The sequence below is a fragment of the Micromys minutus genome, assembly GCF_963924665.1.
Source record: "Micromys minutus genome assembly, chromosome: 2".
In the NCBI taxonomy this organism is placed as follows: Eukaryota; Metazoa; Chordata; class Mammalia; order Rodentia; family Muridae; genus Micromys; species Micromys minutus.
Window position 1 is genome coordinate 6,969,817 of NC_137971.1, and position 24,932 is coordinate 6,994,748.

A 24,932-nucleotide genomic window follows, 5' to 3' on the forward strand; every position below is an offset into this window, starting at 1 on the left:
GATAGAACATTTTTTATGTGGTTCTCACGTGCTGAACAACACTGTATCCCCGACTGCCAGGACAGACAGGGGCATCCTGTCTAGGACTAGACTGCTAGGATTCCTCTGGGAAACAAACGGGCTGGGCTCCTGTCCTCCACAACAAGGTTAGAGCACCCTCTGTGGCTGTTCTGGAGACTGCAGGCCTGGTTATGATTTTCCCTTTCGGTTGAAAGAAATTAGTTGGAAATTCACATGCATTCAATGTCTGCGAACAATGGTCCAGGAACTGGATGGTTCCTCCCCCGCCCCCAACTACATTCTTAGTTCTATGTCTGCACTCAGCTTATGAGAAACCGAGAGCTGGCTACCTCTAAACAGGATCTTTGCCATTACCAAGAACTCATCCGTAAAATGAAAACCTGCCCCCAAAGAGCCAGATGTCAACTCTCTGTTCTCCATTTTTCTCTCCGACTCAGGAGGAATATGCAAGGGAAGCCCAGGATTTAGTCTCTGTCTAACCTGAGCAGCTCTTCTTAGACTCCAATGGTACTGCTCATCTGAACAGGGTTAGGGTTAGGGTTAGGACTAAGGGAGGGCCATGTTACAATTCAAATCCCACTTGCTAAGTAATTTTCTGTCAACCTGACGCAGGCTAGAATCATCTGAGAGAAGGGAACCCTAATGGAGAAAATGCCTTATGAGATCAGCCTGCAGAGCATTTTAAAAATTCATGATTGATGTGGGAAGGCCCAGCCAACTTTAGGTAGAACCACCCATAGGCTGGTGGTCCTAGGCTGGTGGTCCTGGGTTCTACAAGAAAGCAAGTTGAGCAAGCCATGGTGAGCAAGCCAGTAAGCAGCACCTCTCCACTGCCTCTGTACTAGTTCCTGCCTCCAAGTTCCTGTCCTGCTAAGAGTTCCACTTTGGCTGATAAACTGTGAGTGAAAGAAACCCTTTCCTCCCCAAATGGCTTGTGGAAATAGTTTTTCATCACAGCAATAGAAACCCTAAGTAAGACATCCCCTAAGAACAAGAAACTAGAAGGTGCTTTAACCTCTAGGCCTCTGACCTAAGACCCAGAGCCTTACCTGTCAGCCTCCCGGAGCATGTCCCTCTCCCTCTGGGCGTGGATGTCCTGGATGACAGCAGCCACATTTTTCCCAGGTTTCTAGGTAAAGTCAGAAAGGTCGTTAGAGAACACCACAAGCATCATGTATGGCCTGTCCTGTTCAGTGCCGGTCCACCAAAGGGGGAGCTGATACATTCTGCAGGAAAGATGAGAGGATGATCCAGAAGATGAGGAGCATGGACATAATGAGGACCAGGATAGGGCTGACGGTTCAGAGGGCAAGGCATGGGAGTTATCTCTTAATAAAGCAGATAAGAAAAGAAAACCTGAAAACTCTCAATCATCCATGCCAAATGTCAATAGAGAACTTTATCAAGAAGGCCAACCAACTGTTCCTTCGCGCTTTACTTCTTCCTGTGTAACTTACAATGACCTCCAGAGCCATCCAGACACTAGAGACCATCACTGTATCGTACCCTAGGAAACCCAGGTCCAGTGGACAGAGACTACAATTCTGCACGCTCAGCAAGGCATGACCACAGATTTGCTAAGGTCAGGGGGGTCTCAGGGGGAAGAGCCTAGTAAAGCTAAGAATGGAGCGAGGCCTGCCTGTGGTTTCAGGATGAGAGACCAGGGACATGGAAAAAGGACAGAAGATGTTCAAGCCGTGGAGGGATCACCTGTCAGATCAAGACCCAAAAGAAAGGACAAAGAGAAGATAGTGGCTCTGATCCTGAGCCATAGAAAAAGCAAGACCCCTGACCCAGGGATTCAGCACTGGTTGGATGGGCCGCCCCCAAAGAGTACCTCACACCTTGGGTAATAGTACTTACATTCAGCAGAAAGTATAAACCTTGACTGTTATAAGCATATGCAACGTCACATGCAAGTAGCCAGGTTACCCAGAAATGTGTATTGCCAACTCTCCACAAGCCTCAGGAAGAGGCTGAGGCTGGGCTAGGGCTGAGAAGAAAGCTTCTGTCCGGAACATTTCGCTACCCTAGACAGGGTTGTGGATAGTCTTTCTGCCTTCCCTCAGAAGTTGGCTACTGCTTTCTGCAGCCAACCCATGACAGATAGTAGAGCCTGGGAACGCTGAAGGGGCCTCCAGGAGCAATCAAATCTATGTGACAAGACATGTGCCATGCAGGAAGCTAATCCCAGGCCTCAAGTCTGTGGCTTATGCTGGAACAGCGGGAGCAGGCAGAAGCTAAAGAATATGTCCCCATACTGGGCAACCTTTCAAAACACAGTAAAAATCCCAGAGTGAGTTGGACAAGAGTTTTATTTGGTAAAAGGAGTCTTGGGGGTTGATGTGTTCTACTTTTCTGGAACTTAGTGCCTTCCCTGGTTGCTTCTTTCAGACCCAGGAGAGAAGACGGTAACTTTGTGAGACAGCAGGTAAGAGATGATTAGCCAGTGTCGCATATGGTCACCATGAGCTTCTCTCCTCTAGAGAGTAGGTGTCACAATGCTGTCATCATGCCAGAAAAGTGGGGGCAAAGAAGAATAAAAATCAGTCTATGGTGAGATTTGGGGCACCTTGTTATTATAGGAATACACAACAATGTAGAGTGGCAGCAGAGCGAATCCTGCCTAGTCAATCTTGTGACGTCTGTGTTCTGACCTTCTTCTCACGCCTTCAGAATTCATGTTGAAGCAAATCTCAAATGTCGCATCTCTTCCAGTTTTATGAGGACGTTGATGCCGACCGACAGCCATCTACTACACCAGGCGGCTTTGTCCGTCAGCACATCTGCTGCTCCTAAAACCGGGTGAGAGTCTGCGCTCCATCCGAACCAGGCTCTGTTGTTTCTGACGTGCTGGGTTTCCCAGCCTGTGGGTCTCTTTGCATCCGGTTTCTTCCTGGGAACGCCCTCTCTGTCTGGCTAATTCTCCCTCCCTACAAGGCCCCGCCAATCAAACCGCAGCCTTCTCCTGGCCACAGAAACCGGTGAGGGGATGAGCTAAAGTAGCCCAACGGGAAGGCCTGTCAGATGTTGTGTGGGAGCTATAGGAGGAAGTCTGCCTCTCTCTTATGTGGGAGACGGGACATGGGATCTGAAGGTAAAGCTGAAGAGGGCTGCCATGCCATCTAGAGGAGAGAGCTTGGGTCTGCCGAAGGCCGTCCCACGAAGCACCCAGAAGACAAAGCCATTGACAGCAGAAAGAAGAGCAGAGAGCATCATCTTGATGATGTCATCTGTATGTCCCCACAGTCAGCTGCTTTTTTTTTTTGCACTCACTGGAGCCAACGAACCCCTTCTTTCACCTACATCACCATGCGGAGTCACCATAAGCCTCTGTTATGTGCAGAGAGTCTGAGGTGATTCATGTCAGGGTAGGGGGTATAAAGCCTATTACTACACACTTGGAATATGTTGACGGTCACAATGACCCAGAGGGACATAGGAGGAGGAAAACATACCAAAGGTCAGGAAACAGTATGTTCTAGGTCTTTGCTACTGAAAGTGTGCTCTCAGGACCAGGAGGGACAGCATCTGCTGGAGCTTGACAGGAACGCAGAATCACAGTCTTGCCCAGACCTGCGGGATCCCTGGGGACTCGCATACACCCTGAACTCTGAGAGGTGATGTCAGCACATTGTTTCTACAGTGTCCTGCCTGGGGACTGTGAACAAAACTACCCTGGGTTCTCTGCCTTTTTTGTCTTTGTATAGAAAACCTATGTTGCAATTAAAAAAAAAAAAAAAAAAAAAAAAGATAACCATGTTTGGTGCAAACCCAATATAGTTTCAGGGTTTGTTTGTTGGTTTATTTGTTTTATTGTTGGTGTTAGTGAGAAAGGGTCTCACTAGGTATTCCTGGCTAGCTTGGGACATAAGGCCAGCCTGGTTTTGAACATACAGAAATGTACCTGTCTTTACCTCTCCAGTGCTGGGGTTAAAGGAAAACACCGCTACACCCAGTTAACAATTTCAGGTTCTCATCCCAGATCATCCCGTAACTATGATCTTGGGCAAGCTAGGGAACTTCTTCTAGGCTCAATATCTTCATCTGTAAACCTGAGATTATAATACCTGTCTGGCGGGACTGACGTCAAGATTAAAGTAGATAATGTATGGAAAGTGCTTAATACACCACTTGCCCCAGAGTGGCAGGACTCAATTAAAGGTATACATTATGATGCACTCTTGTAATTACTATGATTATCCGCCTTGCCCGCCTCGGAGGATAGTGATTGTGAGACTGGAAAAAAAAGGCATGGGAACTTTTGTTTAAAATCAAACAAATCAAGCATACTCTGACCTGGCCTCTGGCCTCAGTATGGAGATTCACAGAGGCTAAGCAAGTTGGCTCGGAGCAGAGAGGGGTAGAGCCTAGGATTGTGTGATATTTTCCAATCTGGTGTGGGTCACCTTTGTTGTTTCTATGTCTCTTCCCATTAGCGGAAGGAAGTTCCTCACACACTTGCTCCTTCCCCGTGGCACCAGCTCAGCTGTCCACTCACAGTGGGACTCGGTGACCATCTGCTGGACACAAGCCTGACGCTCTATGACATCTTTAACAGTAACGCCCACCACCCTGTCTTCCTCAGCAGATTGTTGCTATGCCTTGGTGCTTCGAGGAACTACTGTTGTTTGTCCTAGTTAAAATCTCATGACACTTCATTTGGAGGCCCAAGCTGCACTGGGAACTCAGTGCAAAAATTTCATTCCAGCCCCTGGGGGAAAACAGGAAGTAGCTAGGTAGAGAACAGGGTGGGGCTTTTCTCCTGTCTGATGCTATAATTACAGAGAAAAATGATCCAGGCTGGGCCTGCGGCAGAATTGTTGCGGAGGAACTGCAGTCTTATTGCTAGCAGAGCAAAGAGGAGGTTAGGGTGACTGGCTGACATATTACCCAGCTCTGTGCATGCTTACTTGCTACAAGCAACTACTTAACCTTTGTCTCCTGACGTCAACCTTCAAGACTAAGGGCTGTTAGTTGTGAACAGATTGGACCCTAAGTAAAGATGAAAATGAGTTAGGAAAAAAAATGTATTAGGTGGAACAGTAGAAAATAAAATAAAATCCGAGGGTAGGTTTAAACACCGACGTGACAACTACTACAATGAGCCAAAACCGACACGTGCTCCAGTTCCGAGAACAGCAAATCAAGAAGACATAATATAAAGAAAACCACAGGCTTGGAAAGAAAGTGTCCTCCAAGAAAAGCAGAGGCAGTAACCATAAGAATAAAAAGTATTCAACCTTATAAATTATCAGGGTAATAAATAACAAATAAAACTCTGATAAACCAGGACAGTGTACCCATTTCAATTTAGAAAGTCAGACAAATTAAGGCTAGCAAGAACATGGGCCACTCAAACCCTCAGAAGCTATAAGGAGCATGCTATGTTTTGACAAAGCACTTTGGGACAAACTCACTAGAGCTGAGGTGAGCCTGTGCCCCGTCTAGCAAATCCAGCCCCAGTGTTTCATGTGCCATATGGTTAGACGCCCGTGTGCATTTCTACCATCATAACATGTTTGACGATGAGTAGATTAGCACTAACCTTAATCTCCCCAAAGTGGAAGCAACCAGAAGCCCTTGAACCATAGGATGGACAACAGGCAGAGTCATGGGACAGTTTATAGAGCAATGAAAGTAGATGCAGAAGATAAAATGTTGAACAGAAAAGAGAAAGACAGTGTGATTCCCTCCATGTAATGTTTAAAGATGGGCAAAGCTAAACTCCACTGTCTAGAGTGACATAAACATGAAGGAAAAATACCAGGAATGATTATCCCCAGAGCAAGAACATGCTGAGCTTGAGGTCCTGTACTTCCGCATATTGTCCATATTTTATTGCTTAACTTCTGTGGTGATGTCATGGGGTGTGTGAGATCTGACTCAGCATTAGTGCACTGCCGGTTATTTATCCTTTGTATATTATACTGCTCCTCAAGGGGGGGGGGGGGGGAAAGGAAAGGAATGGAAAAGAAGAACGCAGAACAGGCTAACAAAACCAAAGCCCGTGTTGGAACTGACTGAACGCATCTGAGTTCTTTCTGAGAGTGGTCTAGCCAGCCAAACACTGCTTAGAAGGACATATATGAGATAAGATACCTACGGAATACATACCATAGACATATCAGATACCTATTGAGTATATACCATAGACATATCAGATACCTGTGGAGTATATACCATAGACATATCAGATGCCTGTGGAGTATATACCATAGACATATCAGATGCCTATGGAGTATATACCATAGACATATCAGATGCCTGTGGAGTATATACCATAGACATATCAGATACCTGTGGAGTATATACCATAGACATATCAGATGCCTATGGAGTATATACTGTAGGTATATTGGGTTCCTATGGATGATGAAAGAGAGCAAGAGAACAAGAGGAATAGTATAGAAGAAAAAGTTATCAGCAATCCAAATGCCCACAGAAGTTGCATTCAAGGGTAGGATTGTCCTCATCACACTACTACTACCCTTCTCCTTCCTGCTTCTCCTTCAAGACTTCTGTAAACAGCTTTCCCTCCAGAATCCCTCTAACCCCCAGCCCCTTTCCTCTTGTATTTACCTTAATGAAAGTTTTAAAAAATATATATTTTATTAACTTATTGAGATTTCATATATGTGTGTGTGTGTGTGTGTGTGTGTGTGTATGATCCTCTTATCAATGAGCACTTTTCTCGCCATATTGTAGTTTCCATTTGTAAATGATACTCGCAAGAGCCGTGACTACGCTTTTCACTGTTTCCTAAAGTCTCCTTCCCAAACGTCACTGGCAAGCAAGAGGGATTGTCGCACGGTTGAGTGAAAGGGCTCAGTACCTTCAGCTGCAATTCCTTGTATCTCGTGGACATCCGAATGAGTAACTTCTCACCATTGATCATCGCAGGCTTTTCTTGGTAGTACTGGACCATAGCCTGGGCAGCTTCTGTGTAAGCCATTTCCAAAAAAGCCTAGGGTGGAGAGTAAGGCAGAGAGTGGACTTCACTTGGTGATCATAAACACAATCGGTATTGGGTATGATCCCACGAAGATGAAGCTTAAGAAAGGTGACGTAATCAATGGGACCAGTGGAGTTGTGACTGTGAGAGTCCTTCTAGAGTGGGGGTGGGGAGCTGTCTGGAAAACCCGATATTCTGGAAATGTGCTTTATCTTGGCCTGGCTGTTAATTATATGGGTTACATGTGTTAAAAAAATTAATGGAGCTGTACAATGAACACCAGCATACTTGAGAGGATCTGTTTTATAGCTCAATAAAAAGAAAAAAAAAAATCAGCTCAAGAAAGAACTCTCTTTGATCCCATGCGTTCAAAGAGAACTTTTTATTAACTTCACCAAGAGAACTCATTACAGGATGGCTCCCATCTTGGTTTCCATGGTTACCAAACAGTATTCTTAATTATGTATGTCCATCCTGAGTTACATCATCCCGTGGAAGGCTATTTGGGATGCAGGGGTGGCCCATTAACTCGCAGTTTCCACGTGGGCTCTGGCACATGTGGCTGTGGGTTGCCATTTGGTGGTGGTAACATTAGGAGACAGAAGCATAACCCTATTTGTCTCATGAAAAAGAAGTACATTTGAAGGTGCAGAGGCTTATAAACCCCTAGGCTGAAAGGATGTCCAGGCTGTTTGTGGCTTGGAGAGAAGAGGCTCCTGACCGTATTGACAGGGTAACCTCCCCTCTTTATTTATATGTTCTGATAACACAGGGAATGGGCTTCAGTCCACGTATACGGTTTCTAATGGACTGTTTTCAATGGACTTGTCCATTTACACAGTAGTCGTTGGTGCAAATCCGGAGCTGTGAGAGTTTCTCAGTATGTTTGGTTTACTCAGCACAGGACCCCTGAGAAGAACACACAATGAACAACCTATCTATCTCCAGAATGAGTGATAAAGAACACCCATGATTCACTGGGCCTTCAAGTTCATACCTATGCTGGAGAGAGGACTTCTCATCTACCTGATCTGTGGCTTTATTAAAGACTAAGGGGGGCCGGGGAGGTGGCCAAGTAGGTAAGAGAGCTTTCGGCACAAGCATGAGGACCTGAGTGCGAACCCCTGCACCCATGTAAAAAGTAAGTGGAACCTTAGTGCTGTGCAGAGACCAAGAGGATTGTGAGAGATCCTGTTTTTAATATATATATATATATGTGTGTGTGTGTGTGTGATATCATATATTATATATCATATATATGTCATATATTATATACCATATATATGTCATATATTATATATCATATATATGTGTGAGTATGAATATGTATATGAATGTATGTATATGGCCAAGAGTCATCAGGTAGGACACCCAACACCTTCCTTAGGTGTTCTCATATTCGGGAGACCTCTATCAATTTCCCCACGGTCTCCTATTAGGTGACCTCACATATGGACATCAAGCACAGGTTAAAATGTCTGTTCCCAGGCAGTTCTTAGCTGGCTCCACACCCAGGCAATCAGAAGTAATCAGTTTAGCAACTGGAGCTGCAGCATTAACTCAGGAGACCTGTAACATATCTATGTTAAGGAGTACCCCATGTGAAAATGGCACCTCCCCTTCCAGGCCATTCACAAAGGCCTATATTCCCCCAGTGCAAGCAAGCTGGGATGGTGGAGCCCAAGGAGGAAAGGCAATAGTCCCAACACCAAACCTCTGTGCCTGGCTTCCCAGGGAAGCCAACTGTGCTTCACCTCTTGATTTTAAAAAGATGCCTTCGGTCTCCTTTCACCACAAGCAGCTCCTCCGGAACCCTGCAGAGTGACAGTGTGAGGCCTACCTGATTAGTTGACTTCATGAGGATGTAATTGGTGACCTTGCCAAAGGGCAGCCCCAGGTTGATGACGTCATTCTCTGTGCAGCTGCCCTCCGGGAGATTGCAGATGTGCACCACCCGTCCGGCTCCTTTCCTCTGTGCAAACTGCTGGGACAAAGAGCAGTGCTGAGTCTTCAAAGGACATCTCTCTCTACCCAGTCCAGGCATTCCGAATGGCCATCTTCCTCCAGGTAACAGAACATAGTCATTTACAAAAACCAAAGCAACAAAGAAACACTCACAGACACACACACACACAGACAGTGACAGCTTTATGCCTTCTAACTATAAAGAGGATTCATATTTCCAACAAGTAGCAATATTCAAGGCAGGAGAAGATCTAAGATATTGTGCACATCCATATACAGCAAGTGGGAGTTGTGTGTTGATACCCTTTGAAAATATTTCCTTAATATTAAATAAAACTTAGAATACAGATAGGTTCTGATCCTCAGAGCCTGCTTTTGGCAGACTGCCTAATAAAACTAAGTACCTATGTAAGTTTAAAGGCACATAGGCGACAATATATTTACTAAATACTTTGTGGGGTGGCAAAATGTTTTGGAACAGCCTGCATGTCCAACACTGGGGAATGCCTAGGCTGTTCAATGATTCAAAGGTACAGTGGGAAACTTCGCAGGCATTAGAAGGAAGGAAGCGTGTTGGCATGAAATATTTTTAAGAAAACTTGTCAAGTGGAAAACAGGTCACCTGTTAGCATGCACATTATAATGCTTTCTGGAAGGTAAAATTATATGGAAATAAGAGAAAACAAGTAGTATGAACATTTGGTTACTTATTAGCAGTTAGTAGCAGGAATATTAATAGTTAATTACCCTCACAGCTACAACTTTAAATGTTTGGATTCTGTGGTTTGTTTGCAGTGAGATTTTTAAAAGATTACCCACAAGGACAGAAAGGCATAGAGCATATGTATGAACCCGTCCAGGCTGGCTACGCTCAGAGCAGCTTAGCAGACAGGGAGCAAGGACAGACATGCTGAACCTGTTAGAGATAGTCCTTCCATTGTTGGACTTACACTTTAAAAATTTTCATTAAATGAAAAAAGATGAAAGGATTTTGGAGACTGAATATGGATGCAGAGCTTCGTGGCACCAACCTGTGGTTTATGCAATGATTTTTCAACATTTTTCAGCCTTGGGATCTTTTCTTCAGACAAAAATTTGCTCAAGAGCCAGATACACTCGGTAAATAAAAGGGGAAGTTCTGGTGAAATTTGGAGTTTCTGAACCCCACCAGACAGACCTGAAGATACAAGACCCAAGGTTTGCAAACCAGGACCTGGGTCTAATTCAAGCTCCTAGAGGGAGCCTAGCTTTGGTCAAACTTTAATCATCCCTAATCTCTAGGAGCTCAGGAATTAGGAAGCACACATCAACTGACTTGGGATAGAAGGGTGTAGTCTTCCAGACCTGAAAAGTCTACCACAGCCTACCTTAACAGTCATCATTTCTACCACAAAGTGAGTTTCAGCATTTAATTATGGTCTGATTCTGCTGAGGTAACAGAAAGGGAGTAGTATTTCAGGTTTCATCCCTAACAAGAGCTGGTACTTAGAGAATATTACTGTGAAAAGCCCTCATTTGTCAAATCTGGGCTGAGGACAATTAGATTCAATTATCATTTCCTTTTATGGTTCCACCTTGAATTAGAGAAGCTCCAGGTGCCTCTTCTCCTTTTCACCCTCCAACAGTGTCTAGATGTCAAGCACTTTCCCAAAGGGGAACACTGATTCCTTGGTTCAGAGGGGCACAGTCTTTCCCTGCACCACCCCACCCAAGTGCAAGGACTTTCCACAACATAGGAGAGTCTGTGCCTGGGTAGCAAAGGTTGAGCTCTTCTGTAGTGAGGGCAAATGGAAGGCTCAGATCTTTCCAGCCACTGTGGTGATCTGAGACAGATCCAGGCCACAGGAAAGCAGCTGGCCCCCTGAGTTTATTACCCGGAAGGTTAAGCCTGGAAACTCTGCCTGGTCTGCTGTTAGCACTGCACGTTTTTGCCCCATGTGACATTGTTGCAGACAGCCTGAGTAACGTGTGCTCGAATGACACCATAGCCAGATATGCAGGGTGACTGGGCAACTCCTCTCCCAGCCTGTCCAGTTGCCTAGTGAGCAGGCCTGACAACCAACTTCCCTTGCATTGTATATACTGTTCTGAAAGGGTATTTAAGACCCTATCAGAATCCAGAAGAATAAACAGAACATTCCTCCTCCAAGAATAACCCCCCCAAACTGCCTGTCACCCAAGACCTATTCACAGCACAGACTTCCACATCCAAAGCACTAAAACAAATTCATCGTAATTTCTCACATTTTAAAGATTCAATCCTTGAACTTCTCACCAAACTCTAGTCAGAAACAGAAATGGATTCCAAATGATCCTTTAGATGCTATGAGAGATTAATATTCTTCTAGTTAATAATCTCAGTTTGAACTTTCCAAACAATGAACCATGCACGGGGCTTAGATGTACCAAGATACTGATTTTCACAGCCTGAAAGCCATAGACCTCTAATGGCTGACTTCTCTTCCATCTCATTTCTAAGTGAGCCCTGAGATAAAACCTTGATAAGCGCTATATTCATGGTTTGCTCAGGGTTGCCTGACTTTAGAGTATGTGATAAGTCCTATACAGTCAACTGTAGAATCCTATATAGAAAGACAAAATGTTTTTATGTAAATTAAATTCTGTTGCTGATTATTTATTTAGAAAACCCCAGCATACATTCTTTCCTATCTCTTTTGTGGAAATTAAATACAATTTAGACTCAAGCCATGTTTGACTCATTAAAAAACAAAAAGGATAAGTAGTCAGTATTACTGCTCTGTACTTGAAACAACTTACATAAACATGGCCTATTCCTTATCAAAGATCTTAATGAGAAGATAGTGGTACGAACTGAGGGAGGGGGAGGTCTCTGACTAGATCAGCTAGAATCAAGTTTGATCTCCAAGGACCCTGACAACTCCATGTACTTTTGATCAAGCAATAGAATGCTATGTGGCAATGCCCAGAGCTGGTTCCCTAATTAGCCCTAAACGGTCTTTGGAGTTAATGATAGTGCAGTTATCTGTGGGGATATTTTCCAAGGCCCTCAGTGAATTCCCAAACCACATAATACCAAATCCTGTGTGCACTAGTTTTTCCTTCATATACATACCTATGATCAAGCTTAATTTATAAGCTAGACATAATAAAGGATTAATAATAATTACTTATAAACTAGAACAATTATAACAATATATCACAGTAAAAGTCAGTGACTTAAAAGTTAAGAATAAAACGTATGAATCACTTTTATGTTCCCATTTAATGTTCTGACCTCAGTTGACCTTGGGTAGCAGGTCAAACCAAGGATAAGGGGGACCACTGCATTATGGGTAGCAGGAATTTTAAAAAGTCAACCAAAGGTGTGGCCCCATGTGCCCAGTGTACCTGTGAGTGAATCGCTTGTCCCTGCACTTCCTGTAATCAGCCATTCCTGTTCACAACCCTGTTCACCTTTCAGCTGATGAAGATGTCATCCTCATGGGTTGCAGATACAGCTCTGCTCTAAGAGTGACTGCTACCAAGGTGTCAGAAAAGACTGAGATGGTACTTTGAGATCCACTGAGCCATCTCTCCAGCCCTTGCTCCTGTATTTGTTGAAACAAAGTCCTCTAGTCAGCATTTGGCATTTGCTCTGAACATTTGAGACCACTCCAACGCACATCGCTCTGTGTGTAGATGGATCCAACCAAAACTTTGAAAATGGTACCTTCCTTTTTGTATGGCATGGTACTTTTATTGTTATAAAGTTTCTGGGCTTAAAGGAGTAATAGGTCCAAAGTCATCTGATTATGGGGTGGCAGGAACTGCTCTGTGAGGAACTCCTACAATCACACTAGGGCTGACTGATATGGCACCTTGAATGGCTCTTGAAGAAAGGTGAATTCACTGGGTGGTTTTGTGAAGTCATGGGATGTGTGTGAGGTTCACTGGTGGGGCTTGTTTGAAACTAGGCACCGAATTCTTAGGAAATTGAAATGAAAAGTGTCTTTAAGCCATTTTTAAATGACAATTCAGGGAAGAAAATGGCTAACAGACAGACCATGAGACACAGAAAAGAAGGATGCAATAAATGGCAAGGAAGATATAGTTAAGTCCTGGCAAGCACCATACAAGTTTCCCTCATGTATTGTCTTATTGTTGTTAGTTTGAAATATATTAAAACGTTTCAACATTTTTTAAGAGGAGTTTTGGGGTAGAAACAGAGGGATCTTAGGGAAATGCTTGTGTCCCATTAGCCTGAGTTTTTGTCTGTGAGGTGCAGATGAGCTCAGTTCACACCCACCTCTAGGCTCTGCTGAGCTCCCAGGAGACACACGTGACAGGTGCACTTGAGACTTTCCAGCCCAAGGTCAGATCCCTAAAAGAGCTAAGGTGTCAGGGCTGTAACCAAAGCCCTAATTACCAAGCTCAGAGGACAATCACGCTTGCCCGGCTAGGGGAGGTGCTAACCTCAGATGCCCCATGTGGGATCCGTGGCTCAGACTGTGTATTCTAACATGCTGGGCCTACTTGTCTGCCTGATGCTGCTTCTGATGGCTCTTAGGCCGGATCCCAGACGTCTCAGCTTACCCCACAGATCTTTATAGCTGTGTGGAAAGAGCAAGCAGACGTCTCCGAAGGTTCTGAGACCTCTCAGTGTCATTTGGTGCAGGTAGAAACAGGCTCTGTGTGTGAGCTCAAGGAGGTTCTGTTCAAATACCTCAGAATTATACATAGGACATGGCCCGGGGCAGCAGCCTTGTAGATAAGAGGAGTCTCTAGAAGTCTTTCCTGCAGCTACATATTGTAGATTCCACCTTCAGCAAACAATTTTTGGGCTCCAAATTGATGTCTTTGGGTGTCCTCATTTTATATGGCAGACACATAAATGTCTGGGAATTGGCTGGTCGCGTGTGCTAAGGGCACATATGAGAGAGGAAGGGCAGATGTTTGTTCTTCACAGTGGTGAATCTGAACAGAAGAGGCAGATAGAACCAAGTGTGGACTACAGAGCTATGCGTGTTGAACAACACAGATGCTGTTTTTATCGATTTTCTCAGTTTTTCAAGCATACTAGGTTTAACTTAAGAGTAAATCACTTCTACCTTTGCCAGAATTTGTGTGTGGCTATTAAGTTGTTTTCGATCCCGAGCTACTTGATCCTCATGAACTTTAGAATCACAGAATGTTAAAACGGGAGGCCTGGCTAAGTGTGGTAGCACATGCCTCTAATCCCAGCACTCAGGCGGCAAAAGGCAGGTGGGTCTCTCTGAGTTCAAGGTCAGCCTGATCTATATAGTGAGTTCCAGGTCAGGAAAAGCTACACAGTGAGACCCTGTCTCAGAAAGAAAATAAGACAAGGCTGTAGAAATTGCTCAGTGGTTAAGGGCGCTGGCCATTCGTGGACAGAACCTGATTCAGTTCCCAGCATCCCCATGGCAACTCACACCTGTCGGCTGTGACAGGAATCCAGCTTTTCCTGGCCACGTGGCCACTAGGCATGCATGTGGTATACAGTCACACATACAGGAAAAAATCTAACCATACATCTGAAAAAGTAAAATAAATTAAATTTAGGGTTTTTTTTTTAAATGAAAATAAAGATAGTTAAATATAATGTGTACCATGATCAGACTTTTTAAAGTACTTCTTGTTGAACACTCTGTAGACACAAGTTGTAGCACATTTAGCTAGCTTTCAGTTTTCTCTAAAATGTAGGATTTGTGTGTATATGTGTGTGTGAGAGAGAATTCTTTCTACATCATGGTGTATTACCTTTGTAACAAGAAAAAAATAGTGAAATTAAAAGAAAATTTTAAAATTCAGAAAGTAAAGCCCACTCCTGTCTTCTTCCTATCAGTCTTTGAAAATGCAGGCTGTGAGCTGGGTTGAGGGGACAGGAGCAATGACAGAGCTAGCACAGAAACAGGAAGGGGACAGTTAGTGTGGGCCACACTAATCCTCATACACAGAGATGTCAGGAGACAGTCTTGCCCTGAACTATGGATTGGGAAGGCCTGGCAGGACAGACAAATGTTCCAGCGATGCCAGCAGTGCGAGGTGCATCCTATGCCTTAACCCTGTGGCCTTCCACAAACATACTGCCTTCCTCAGCCTCGCTCTCCTGATTTGTGGGTGCTGGGATGCAGGGTATCGGTAAGAAAGTAAAATTCAAATGTCTACAGCTGTGAACTCTGCAGGAAGGCCTTACACCTACACTCAGACAAAATATGTCTTCAGTGGGTGTGAGAAGCCTATTTACACCCCGAGGAGTCTGGACAGCCCTTGTAGAAACCTGATTACTCTGTTTATGACGACTCAGACAGCCAAGGAGAAACCATGGCTCTGTCAAATAGCTCGGCCTAAGTGAAAAGCAACACCCATCCCTGGGGACCCGGAATAGAGTGACAGGGGCTGGGGCCAAACACAAATCACATGCCACCAACAAACATGGCGTGCAACCATCTCTCCAGGGTCCCATCTCTATCAAAACAAACACGGGGAAGAGAGGCTCAAGTGGAAACAGGGTCAGTTTAGACTCAGCCCAGCTGCTGCCAGATCACTGCTGCAGCAACAGCAGCCAGCTTCTTGTGGCACTTTGGGTACGTTCTGCAACTCTTGGTCCTCCAGCCCCTGTGTCACTTTGTCTTCCTGCTTAGAAAGGGAGCTCTCAGAGCAGCAATGGGTTTTTTGCTGTTGTTGGCCCACAAACAGTAGTGCTCCCGCTGGGACAGTCTTGGTTATGTCTGGTCTTGCTCCACAGAGCGCGTTCCTGGAAGGACTTGCGTAACTGGACCCAGAAAGAGAAGACCCCTGGATAAGCCTAAGGCAGAGTGCAGAGGGGAATGCGTCATAGCCATTGTCTTTGCAGGTCCCTGTAAGCAGGGTGCAGAAGTCCACGATTGCTCTGAGGGGTTGTCCCGAGCCTTCATAGAGCCTGTGAACATTTCCAATGGCAGCCCAGCTCCCCAGTAGCAGCTCAGCAGCTCGGCTTGTTTTCAGATGTTCACGTTTTTTTTTTGTTTTTTTTTTTTTTTTTTTTTTTTTTTTTTTGCATTTTATGTTTCCCCAGAGAGAGAGAGAGAGAGAGAGAGAGAGAGAGAGATGGCCGCCTTTGATTCCACTCACTAGACCTGGCCAACTGGTCACCAGCACTAGACAGAAACACTCCATTGAATGGCAGCATGCTGCTGGCGTAGGAACTGGTGGGAACCCCTCGTCCTCCACACATCCTAAAGCTCATAATGATAAAACCAGTCAAATAAAGCTTCTCCCCTCCTGTGGGGTGTACAAGAAGCCCTCCGGATGCCTGTGTCCATCTTGTGACATGTGTGACAGTATGGAAGCATTCCCATGGTACTGGAATCTTTACCTTGTTTCATGGCTGCCCATGGCTAGGTAGATCCCTGTCACACCTAAGGTTGTCCTCCTCCTCCTCCTCCTCCTCCTGAGGAGCTGAGGGGCAGAATGTAGGGAGAAGGAAGAGAAATTCTAAGGGAAAGGACCACTGTGAAAAGTCCTCTGAGAACCTAGAAGCAGGGCTGTGGCTCCAAGATCCAGGATGCTCCACTTTTCAGTATCGTTACCTCAGGAAAGGTTCCAAGTCTCTTGTGGTCCCCATTTCCCAACGGTTCAATAAGGGTAAGAATAGTGCCTGTGTATTTAGTCTGAAAGACTTAATGAGCTAATGTTAAACACAACACGAAGGTTAGCTGTGGTTTGTGGCATCTGGGATCTCCATCATCGGCTAGCTGTGTGTGTAGAGCATGTTGTATAAGCTTCCCACCTCTAACCATTTAGGAGAAGTGGTTCTCAGATTTTTTGGATTAACATGGAGTCAGAACCGTCATCCCCCGCACATCATCACCTGGCTTGTGTTTGCCTGGCTGCTGCGGTGCCTCCACAGGAACCTCAACTCACCCAAAGAGAAGCCGAGACAACAGCAGAGTCACAGCTAGCACAAAGAGATTTCCCCGGCATTCTAGGTAGAAGGACTTATTACCCAGTGACAACACCACCTAGTTAGGACCGTGTGCAAAGCGTTGTCACTTACACATGCGGTGGTCTATCTCACACTGTGGGATAGCCTCACCCTCTGCCTTGGGCACTGGGCTAAAAGGCCACGTATGATATGCCAAGATATAAGGCATACCACAAATAAGTTACAAATCATCTGGAAACGTAGAACTTCCTGCTTCTCAAACTCATCATTTGGAAAGGTACTGTCTGCGTGTCCAAAAAGGGACAGAGTTCTAGAGAAGCAGTGTGACCGCCTGTGGCCACACAGCTGTCAGCTGTAGCACTAAGACCTGAATCTCCGACTCCAAGACCACAGGATCACTGGTCAGCGCTGGAGGGTGGGAATGAAGTGGGGGACGGACTCAAACCTGTCCTGCCCGTGGCTCTCACAGCCTTTTCTAACCCCAAAGGGCTCAAACGACACCAGCTTTCATCTCACACCCAGAGCTCGAGCAGATGTCAAAGTTCAGGCTCCGACCCCTGAATACCTGTCACCCGGGCCGGCCTCCCCCGGCCTCCCCCGGCCTCCCCCGGCCCGGGTAGGAGAGAATGGTGGGAACCACAGAACTAACTTGGACTAAATTATGAATTTCCAGATAAGCATGCTTTCCTAAAGGACTTGTGCACAACACCATGAGTAAGCAGAGACGGGAGTCAGAAACCTGGGTCAGGTGGGCTCCGGCTTGGCCGTGACTGTCACTCACTTCTGAGTCTAGAAGGTGCTCGGCTGCTTTCCTGCTGTTTTGTAAAGATGCACCAGCACACGGGGGCCAGCACACGGGGGCCAGCACACGGGGCCTGCCCAGCAGAGCTTGTGAGGGAAGAGGGAAGGCCTTCTCTCTCAGCACGGACTGGAAAAGCAGACGTGGCAGCCAAAGCGCTCACCAGGCTCCGGTAGAGCTTGGCCAGGTGCTTTGGTTTGTCAGCAGGTTTTCATGGCGGGCGCGTGAAAAAAGGAAAGGGAACCCTTAGGGCGGTCAGCTATCACAGTGCTTGTTACAGAGAAAGTGAATGAAGCACAGAAAACAAGGCCCAGTGCCACAGCCAGGGAGATGCCTTAACTAGGAACGCTGTGGTGACAACCCAAGGTTGGTCCTTGGAACACACGCAAAAGGCTGGCGTGGCAGCCTGCACCCGCATCCCAGCTTTCTGCAATCGAGAGGAGAGGTAGAGACAGGAGAATGATTCTGAAGCTCAGGCTAGCTAGCCTGGGGTAGGGGTGAAGGTGAATGTTGACTCCTTAAAGCTGCCTTCTGGACACATGCACGCACACGCAATCCCGCCACTGGCACCCGAGGCCCCACCCCCAACCCCTCCACACACAGTCAAAACCCAGGAGCCAGGCAGTACAGCCCCCCACCCCCACCCAGTCAGGAACCGGGCAGTGTGGGTCACTTTCACTCTTTGGCTCTAGTTTTAGAATCACACTCTCAGCCAAAGGGATCCGTGACAGTAAAATATTAAAAATTATTTTAAGGGCTAAAGAGATGGCTCAGTGGCTAAGAGCACTTCAGGCTCTTCCGGAGGACCCGGGTTTGGTTCCCAGCTCTGCTATCAGGCAGCTCACGGATGCCTGCTGCTGGCCTCTGTGGGTGTTTCTCACGTACATGTCTAACACTGAAACAGACACATACACACATGCTAAGACAGGGTTTCACTGAGTAGCTTTGGCTGGCTTGGAGCTCACTGTGTAGATCAGGCTAGCCCTGCACTTATAAGGACAGGCCTGCTTTAGGGTCCCAAGTGCTAGGATTAGAGTCTTGTGCCACCACACAAAGCAATGCATTTGTAAATTAAGAACTTTTAAAACATAAAGGCATGTGGCTTCCCCCCTCAGTCATTGTGAAATGCTAGTCAGTTTCTTTGATTTTAGGCACTTAACAGCAGAAAACTTGGCACCGTAGCTCATGGAAGGACAGGCAGGATTGACATGGGTTTGAGGCCAGCTTAGATTACATATTAGGCACCAGGCCAAGCGGGGCTACGCAGTGAGACCTGTCGCAACAGACAGACAACAGGAAAGGCACACAGAGCATCGTTTTCTGTGTTCAGTCGAAGGATGGATAAAGCACTTCCTGCCCCCCCCCCCCCGCCTTCTCTGCATCCTTCTCTGTGGAGGTGCAGATGACGTGAACTCTGGGGACAATGAGGAAAACAGAGGAAAAGCTTTCATACTCACACTCGTCCCGGAGGAAGCCAAAGGGAACATGGGGTTTGACTGAGCAAAGGCCCTTGCTGGAATGGCTGCATATGATGTTCCAAGATTTGAGGTATAATCTGAATGATAAATGATACCAGATTAGAAAAAGGAACAACCCAGTCATGAACCCGACCTTCAAAATTCATTACTGGGGGGTGGGGGGGTGGCTCGATCAGTCAGTGTTTGCCTCGCTGGCCCGAGGGCCTGAGTTCCAACCCAAGGACTCAAAGGTAACAGCAGGTGTGGTGGCACTTACTTGTAATTCCAGTGTTGGGGAGGCAGAGGCAGGAGTATCTCTGAGGCTCTCTGGTCAGTTGCCCTAGCCCAATCCATGAGCTAGAGACCAATGAGAGGCCGTCTACTCTCTCTCTCTCTCTCTCTCTCTCTCTCTCTCTCTCTCTCTCTCTCTCACACACACACACACACACACACACACGCATGCACACACACACACATGTACACACACACATGCTCACATGGATGCACACACAGAGACAGGGTTCAGACATGAGGGAAGAGAACACTGTATATTTTCTTTTGCTATATTTATCACTGCTTGACATTACACCTCCGTGCTCACTGTAACCGGCACGGCAAGGGTCTAAAATACCCCAGGGAGCTTTGTCAGTGTTGGGATCTGCCTGTCTGCACATGCTCAGGAAGGTCCTGTCGGGAAGAACTGGAGCTCAGGTGAGAACAGAAACCCGAGGACTGTTCATTCTGCTCCCGGCTGCCATCCGAGGGCCTCTTCCACTCACCCTCATTTCCAGTGGGGTTATAGACGGCTGTGCTGTTTGCGGAGGCAGACAGTGTCCCTTCTCCCGAAGCACGTATACTCCGGAGGCCAGCACTAGAGGAGAGGGAGAAGGAAAGGGAGGGATTCAAGAAATCAAATAAAAAGACTATATGACTTCCAAACTCTGCCCCTATATGTCTTTCAACCCAAAAGTTGGAGAACATATCCTCAAAGAAAAGTCCATGTGTTTCTGCTCAGAGCAGCCTTTGTCACGGTGGCAGAAAATAGAAATGACTCACATGCCTGTCAACAGATGAGCAGTTATGCCGTATGCACGCTTAGATATATATAAGCAAGTGAATATACTGTTTATGTAGTATATTGTAGGCTAGTCTCCTAAATATGATAAGTTTAAAAAAAAAAAAACAGGCATGAAAGGCCATATAGTATAGGATTTCATTTATATAAAACATCGGGCTGGAGAGATGGCTCAGTGGTTAAGAGCACTGGCTGCTCTTCCAGAGGTCCTGAGTTCAAATCCCAGCAACCACATGGTGGCTCACAACCATCTGTAATGTGATCTGATGCCCTCTTCTGGTGTGTCTGAAGACAGTTACAGTGTACTTATAATCAATCAACCAATCAATCAATCAATCAATCTTTTAAAAAAAAGTCTATTGAAAGGCAAACCCATCACCGGACCGATCCTCAGGGCTAACGGTATGGAGGGCTGGGTACATCAGTGAGACTGGTGCAAAGGTGAACGTGCTGAATGCTGCTTACTTGTGAGCTTTAAGATGGTTAAAGTAATGAGCTTCCTTTACCACAGAAAAGGGAGGGAGGCTTTTGTAAGAACTCTTTAACTGTGGTGAAGTCCTAGGACATGAAATGCACTGTCAACCATGTTTAAGGGCACAGCTCTGTGGCACTAAACACGGTCATGCCAATGTGCAACGATCACTCCCGGCCAGCCACAGAGCCTTTCCCTTAGGAAACTGAAATCGTGCCCATGACACCCCGACTCTCAGTTCCCCGCATCTCCAGCCTGTTTAGCCCCCAAAACACCTCACCAGAGTGGAATTTTACAGCACAAAACTAAGTGTCAGTTTCCTTCCTTGTAAAGACTGGGTAACATTGCATTGTGTGGTGGACAGCCCACATTTAGTTTTTATGGCCTCTGTTAATTGGCCTCCAAGACGCTTTCACTTTTAAGCTTTTTTCTGTTCCACATCCTTGGTTCAGACAGGCTGTTCCCCACTGACCTCTAATGCATGCCTTTCCCCAGAATCTGTTCTTAGCATGGCAACCGGCATCTTGTCCTGAGGTCCTGAGGCTTCACTCTTCCCTTTAAGCCTCCACCAGCTCCAGTGACATACACATCATCATCATCAGCAGCAGCAGCAACAACAACAGCAACAACAACAACAACAACAACAACAACGGTCTTCACAACAGCCCAGGAATCAGATCTGGGGCTTCCCTGCCTTTTTTCCTGTGCTCTTCAGAGTTGATGCAGCCCTGTACCACAGGTCCACAACAGCTGTAGGGACTTCAACCCTCTAAAACCAGTTCTGTCTGGTAGGAGTGTGCTTACCTCATAGAGCCACCGCTCCTGAGGTGACCTCAGTGAGGTACTGCCTAATGTCCCATTTGCAATACAATGTGCCCAAGAGCCATATACACACATTCAACCCCCGTCCACCACCACACGTAGCCTTTTGACTTCACCAGGGCTTGAGCTCACGTGCTCACATAAAGCGGAAGCTTCTGGATGGCAGGAACTTCTTCCCCTGCTCTGCTCTCTGCAGCTTCCCTATGGCAAGCGCAGCATGTCTCAGTGAACACCTGCTAAGCGCACACGCAACCATCCAGACAGCGCTTACCTTTCTGAGAAGAGCAGGCATTTCTGGGCATGCAGCTTCCCCTTTACATGTAGCTCCCAGTCCTAGAAGACCAGAGAAAAGACCAGAGTTGAACTGAGTCCATGGGGAGACAGGGGAAGAAAGCAGCTACCACCAGCCAGGCAGGGAGCTCAGAGCACCCAGAGGCTGGACCATCAGGACACCCCATCTCCATCTCTCTCTCCCTATGCCCTCAAATAAACTCCTTAGACGTCGCTGGAGTCCGTACTTGATTCCCAGCCCCTCTTGGGTAACTCACCTTCAAGTCAAACACCTTCTTGTCACAGATGCTGCAGGTGTGTGGTAGGTGGAGTGGAGCCAAGCCTCGGAAGTCATTTAGTTGATGACCCTGCAGGGGCCTCATGGACAGTATGCCCTGCCCCTCCTTTGTCCGCCGGCAGGAGCAGCCAAATCCCTGCTTGCTGTTGTTAAGTCGAGATCCAAAGGCAGGAGGAGCCCTGTCTGAGGTCGGCTCCTCAGGGTCATATAGCTCATAAGGCTGGCTGGCAGGTGGAGCCCACAAATTGGGCCCTGCTGTAATGTCAGGCTTGTTTTGGCCAGAGAATCCAGAGGGCCTCTCCCACTGGCTGTTGGTACCTTGCAACAGCCCACCAACATCTCCTTTCATGTTCCCAGCCTGATCAGCTGGAAATCCACCTGCTACGTGTGACCCTTGGGCACTGGGTCCATAGAAGTCTTTAGAAAAGGCAGCATGGCCATCCTGTCCTGTGTGGCTATAGTGCCCTTCATATGTCACACTGCCTGATGCTGCAGCTGAGGCGGAGGCTGGCAAGAAGGCTGGCTGGCCCTCCGTTTCAGAACCATACGCCTGGCTGGGGTTGGCTTTGCCATACTCATAGAACCCTGTAGTGGCAGGTGTAGGCCCAGCCTTCCCAATGCTTAGGATGACAGCTGGCTGGGCAGGGGGCTGAGGCACCACCCCGCTGAAGGTATGTACTACCATAGCATTGGGGGGCTGGCTGGGGAGGCTCACAGAAGGCCCCGGGCCTCCTGTCTGGCTTGGGGGTGAAAAGGCAATTGCAGTTGAGGGAAAGTGGGCGCTGGGAACCGCGGCAGCATGCTGGGAGACCCCAGTAGGGCCATGTGTGGTGCCGAGCACAGATGGGTGCCGAAGCTGGTTGAAGAGGGGCTGGGACATGGCCACTTTGGAGAGGACTTGATTCAGGACCGTGGCGGCTGCAGTGTTGTTGGTGACTGCGGTCTGTGCCATCTTCAGCCGATGGAGGGTGAGCTGGGCCTGGATCTGGGCCAGCTGGACGCTGGCCGGTGAAGTGAGCAGAGGGTTCTGGTTACTGACGGAGAAGGGGCTCTTGTCCAGGAGCTTGGCAGCACTGCAAGGAGACAAGCGGTTCTCAGACATTGCTGGTTCTCAGCGAACAGCAAGGGGCTGCATTCGCAGTGCAGTGACCCCCTTCCCCATGCAAACAAGACCCTGTTTGATAGGTTCTGCATACAAGTGCTCACACATTAGGAAGCGTCCAATAGAAAAGGCCAGACAGGACTCTCAGTGGAGGGATAAGGACACCAACCAACCCACAAAACCTTCGATCCAAAATGTATCCTGCTTACAAAAAGCACAGGGACAAAGACAGAGCATAGACTGAGGGAACGGCCAACCAATGACAGGGCCAACTGGAAATCTATTCCATCGGCAAGCACCGATCCCTGACACTATTAATGATACTCCGTTATGCTTGCAGACAGGAGCCTAGCATAACTGTCCTCTGAGAGGCTCCACCCAGTAGCTGACCAAAACAGATGCAGGGACCAACAGCCAAACATTAGGTGAAGCTCAGGGAGTCTTGTGAAAGAGGTGAGGGAAGGACTGAGAGTTTGGGAAGAAATAGGAACTCCCCAAGGAGACCAAGAGAGTCAACTAACCTGAACCCTTAAAGGCCAGAAATTGAACCACCAACCCAAGAGCATACAAGGGATGGACCTAGCACCCTGCTCCCAGCATGTAGCAGATGTGCAGCTTGGATTTTATGTGCGTCCCCCAACAACTGAAGCAGGGGCTGTCCTTGACTCTGTTGCCTGCCTGTAGATCCTGTTGTTCTAAGTGGCTGTCTTGTCTGGCTTCAGAGGGAAAGGATGTACCTAATCTTACAGTAATTTGAGGTGGCAGGGTGAGTTAGTATTCAGAGGGGATACGGGGGTGGGGTGGGCGTGGGGGGACTGGGAGGAGATGAAGGGGCTGGGTTCAGGATGTAAAGTGGATAAATAAAAATAGGAGAGAAAAGTCTGTATGGCAGAAGTTCACTCACCTTGGTAATTAGAAGCAACCATTACAAAAGAATAATTAACTAGCAAAACCTCCAAAATTAAAAACACAGTCTATGACGCAGAGATAAGATTAACCTACCCCAAGGAGGCTTCTCTTCTCTGCTGTCCTTGTGGTCTCTGTTTCAGACCACAGCCCAGGGGAACCAAAGCACTGTTTTCCTCTCTTCTACCCAGCTGTAGGCTGTTAGCATCTTCTTAAGCAATAGTTGTAAATTAAGGGAACAATGAAAGCTGGTAAAGGTGAGAATTCACTGCCAGGCTTAGACCTTCCAGGACAGATGTTAACATTCCAGACCCAGCAAGGCTCAAACCTCCACTGGATCCGCCATTAATTCCGACTCCCTGAGTTTGGGTCCCTAGCTCCTACACAGCAGAAGGAGAGAACTGACTCTCAGCCTGTTCTCTGACTCCCACAAAACCAGCCCAGAATGCTACCTCCCCATGGCACGAGAAACTCCATATGCTCCTTGGCTTGAAAAGTATGCCAGAATGAACTGTGTATGTATATTCATGACACATATTTCCATCCTAGTCTCCATTTCAAGTCCGAAAACAGTAAGACAGCTTTTACATATAAGCAGTATATATACAGCAACTAAAAAGCTTATACGTGAAAAACAAAACCCAAATTTGCACTAGTAAGTGTCGGTCAGTTCTCACACAGTTGCTCTGCCACATATCTATCTCTCTTGTGGCCCTGTCAGTTGGCTATATTGTGTTTCTGGGCAAACTGGGAACGGACTATCTACAAATGGGACAGACTTTCTCAGTGAATCTGCTGTAAGTGGTTTCCACGGTTGGGGCTTTCGGCTGAATGTGTTCGGGATGCTGGTGAAACGGATTCCAGGTCACCCGGATGGGGCTGTG

The 24,932-nt window shown here is 46.9% G+C and overlaps 1 protein-coding gene across 3 annotated transcripts in view; it reads right to left on the bottom strand.

Annotated features, from left to right (window-relative positions):
• Window positions 1-24,932, bottom strand: part of RBM20 (RNA binding motif protein 20) — a gene marked incomplete at its 5' end in the record, with an annotated part of 177,780 nt that overhangs the window by 23,385 nt on the left and 129,463 nt on the right. For all 3 annotated transcript variants that reach the window (XM_080912073.1, XM_080912075.1, XM_080912074.1), the window contains 7 exons: window positions 1,071-1,150; window positions 6,857-6,988; window positions 8,817-8,957; window positions 19,104-19,201; window positions 19,883-19,974; window positions 21,744-21,805; window positions 22,021-23,113. In XM_080912073.1, the coding sequence (XP_080768199.1) occupies window positions 1,071-1,150; window positions 6,857-6,988; window positions 8,817-8,957; window positions 19,104-19,201; window positions 19,883-19,974; window positions 21,744-21,805; window positions 22,021-23,113 (1,698 nt within the window). The remainder of the gene's footprint in view (window positions 1-1,070; window positions 1,151-6,856; window positions 6,989-8,816; window positions 8,958-19,103; window positions 19,202-19,882; window positions 19,975-21,743; window positions 21,806-22,020; window positions 23,114-24,932) is intronic.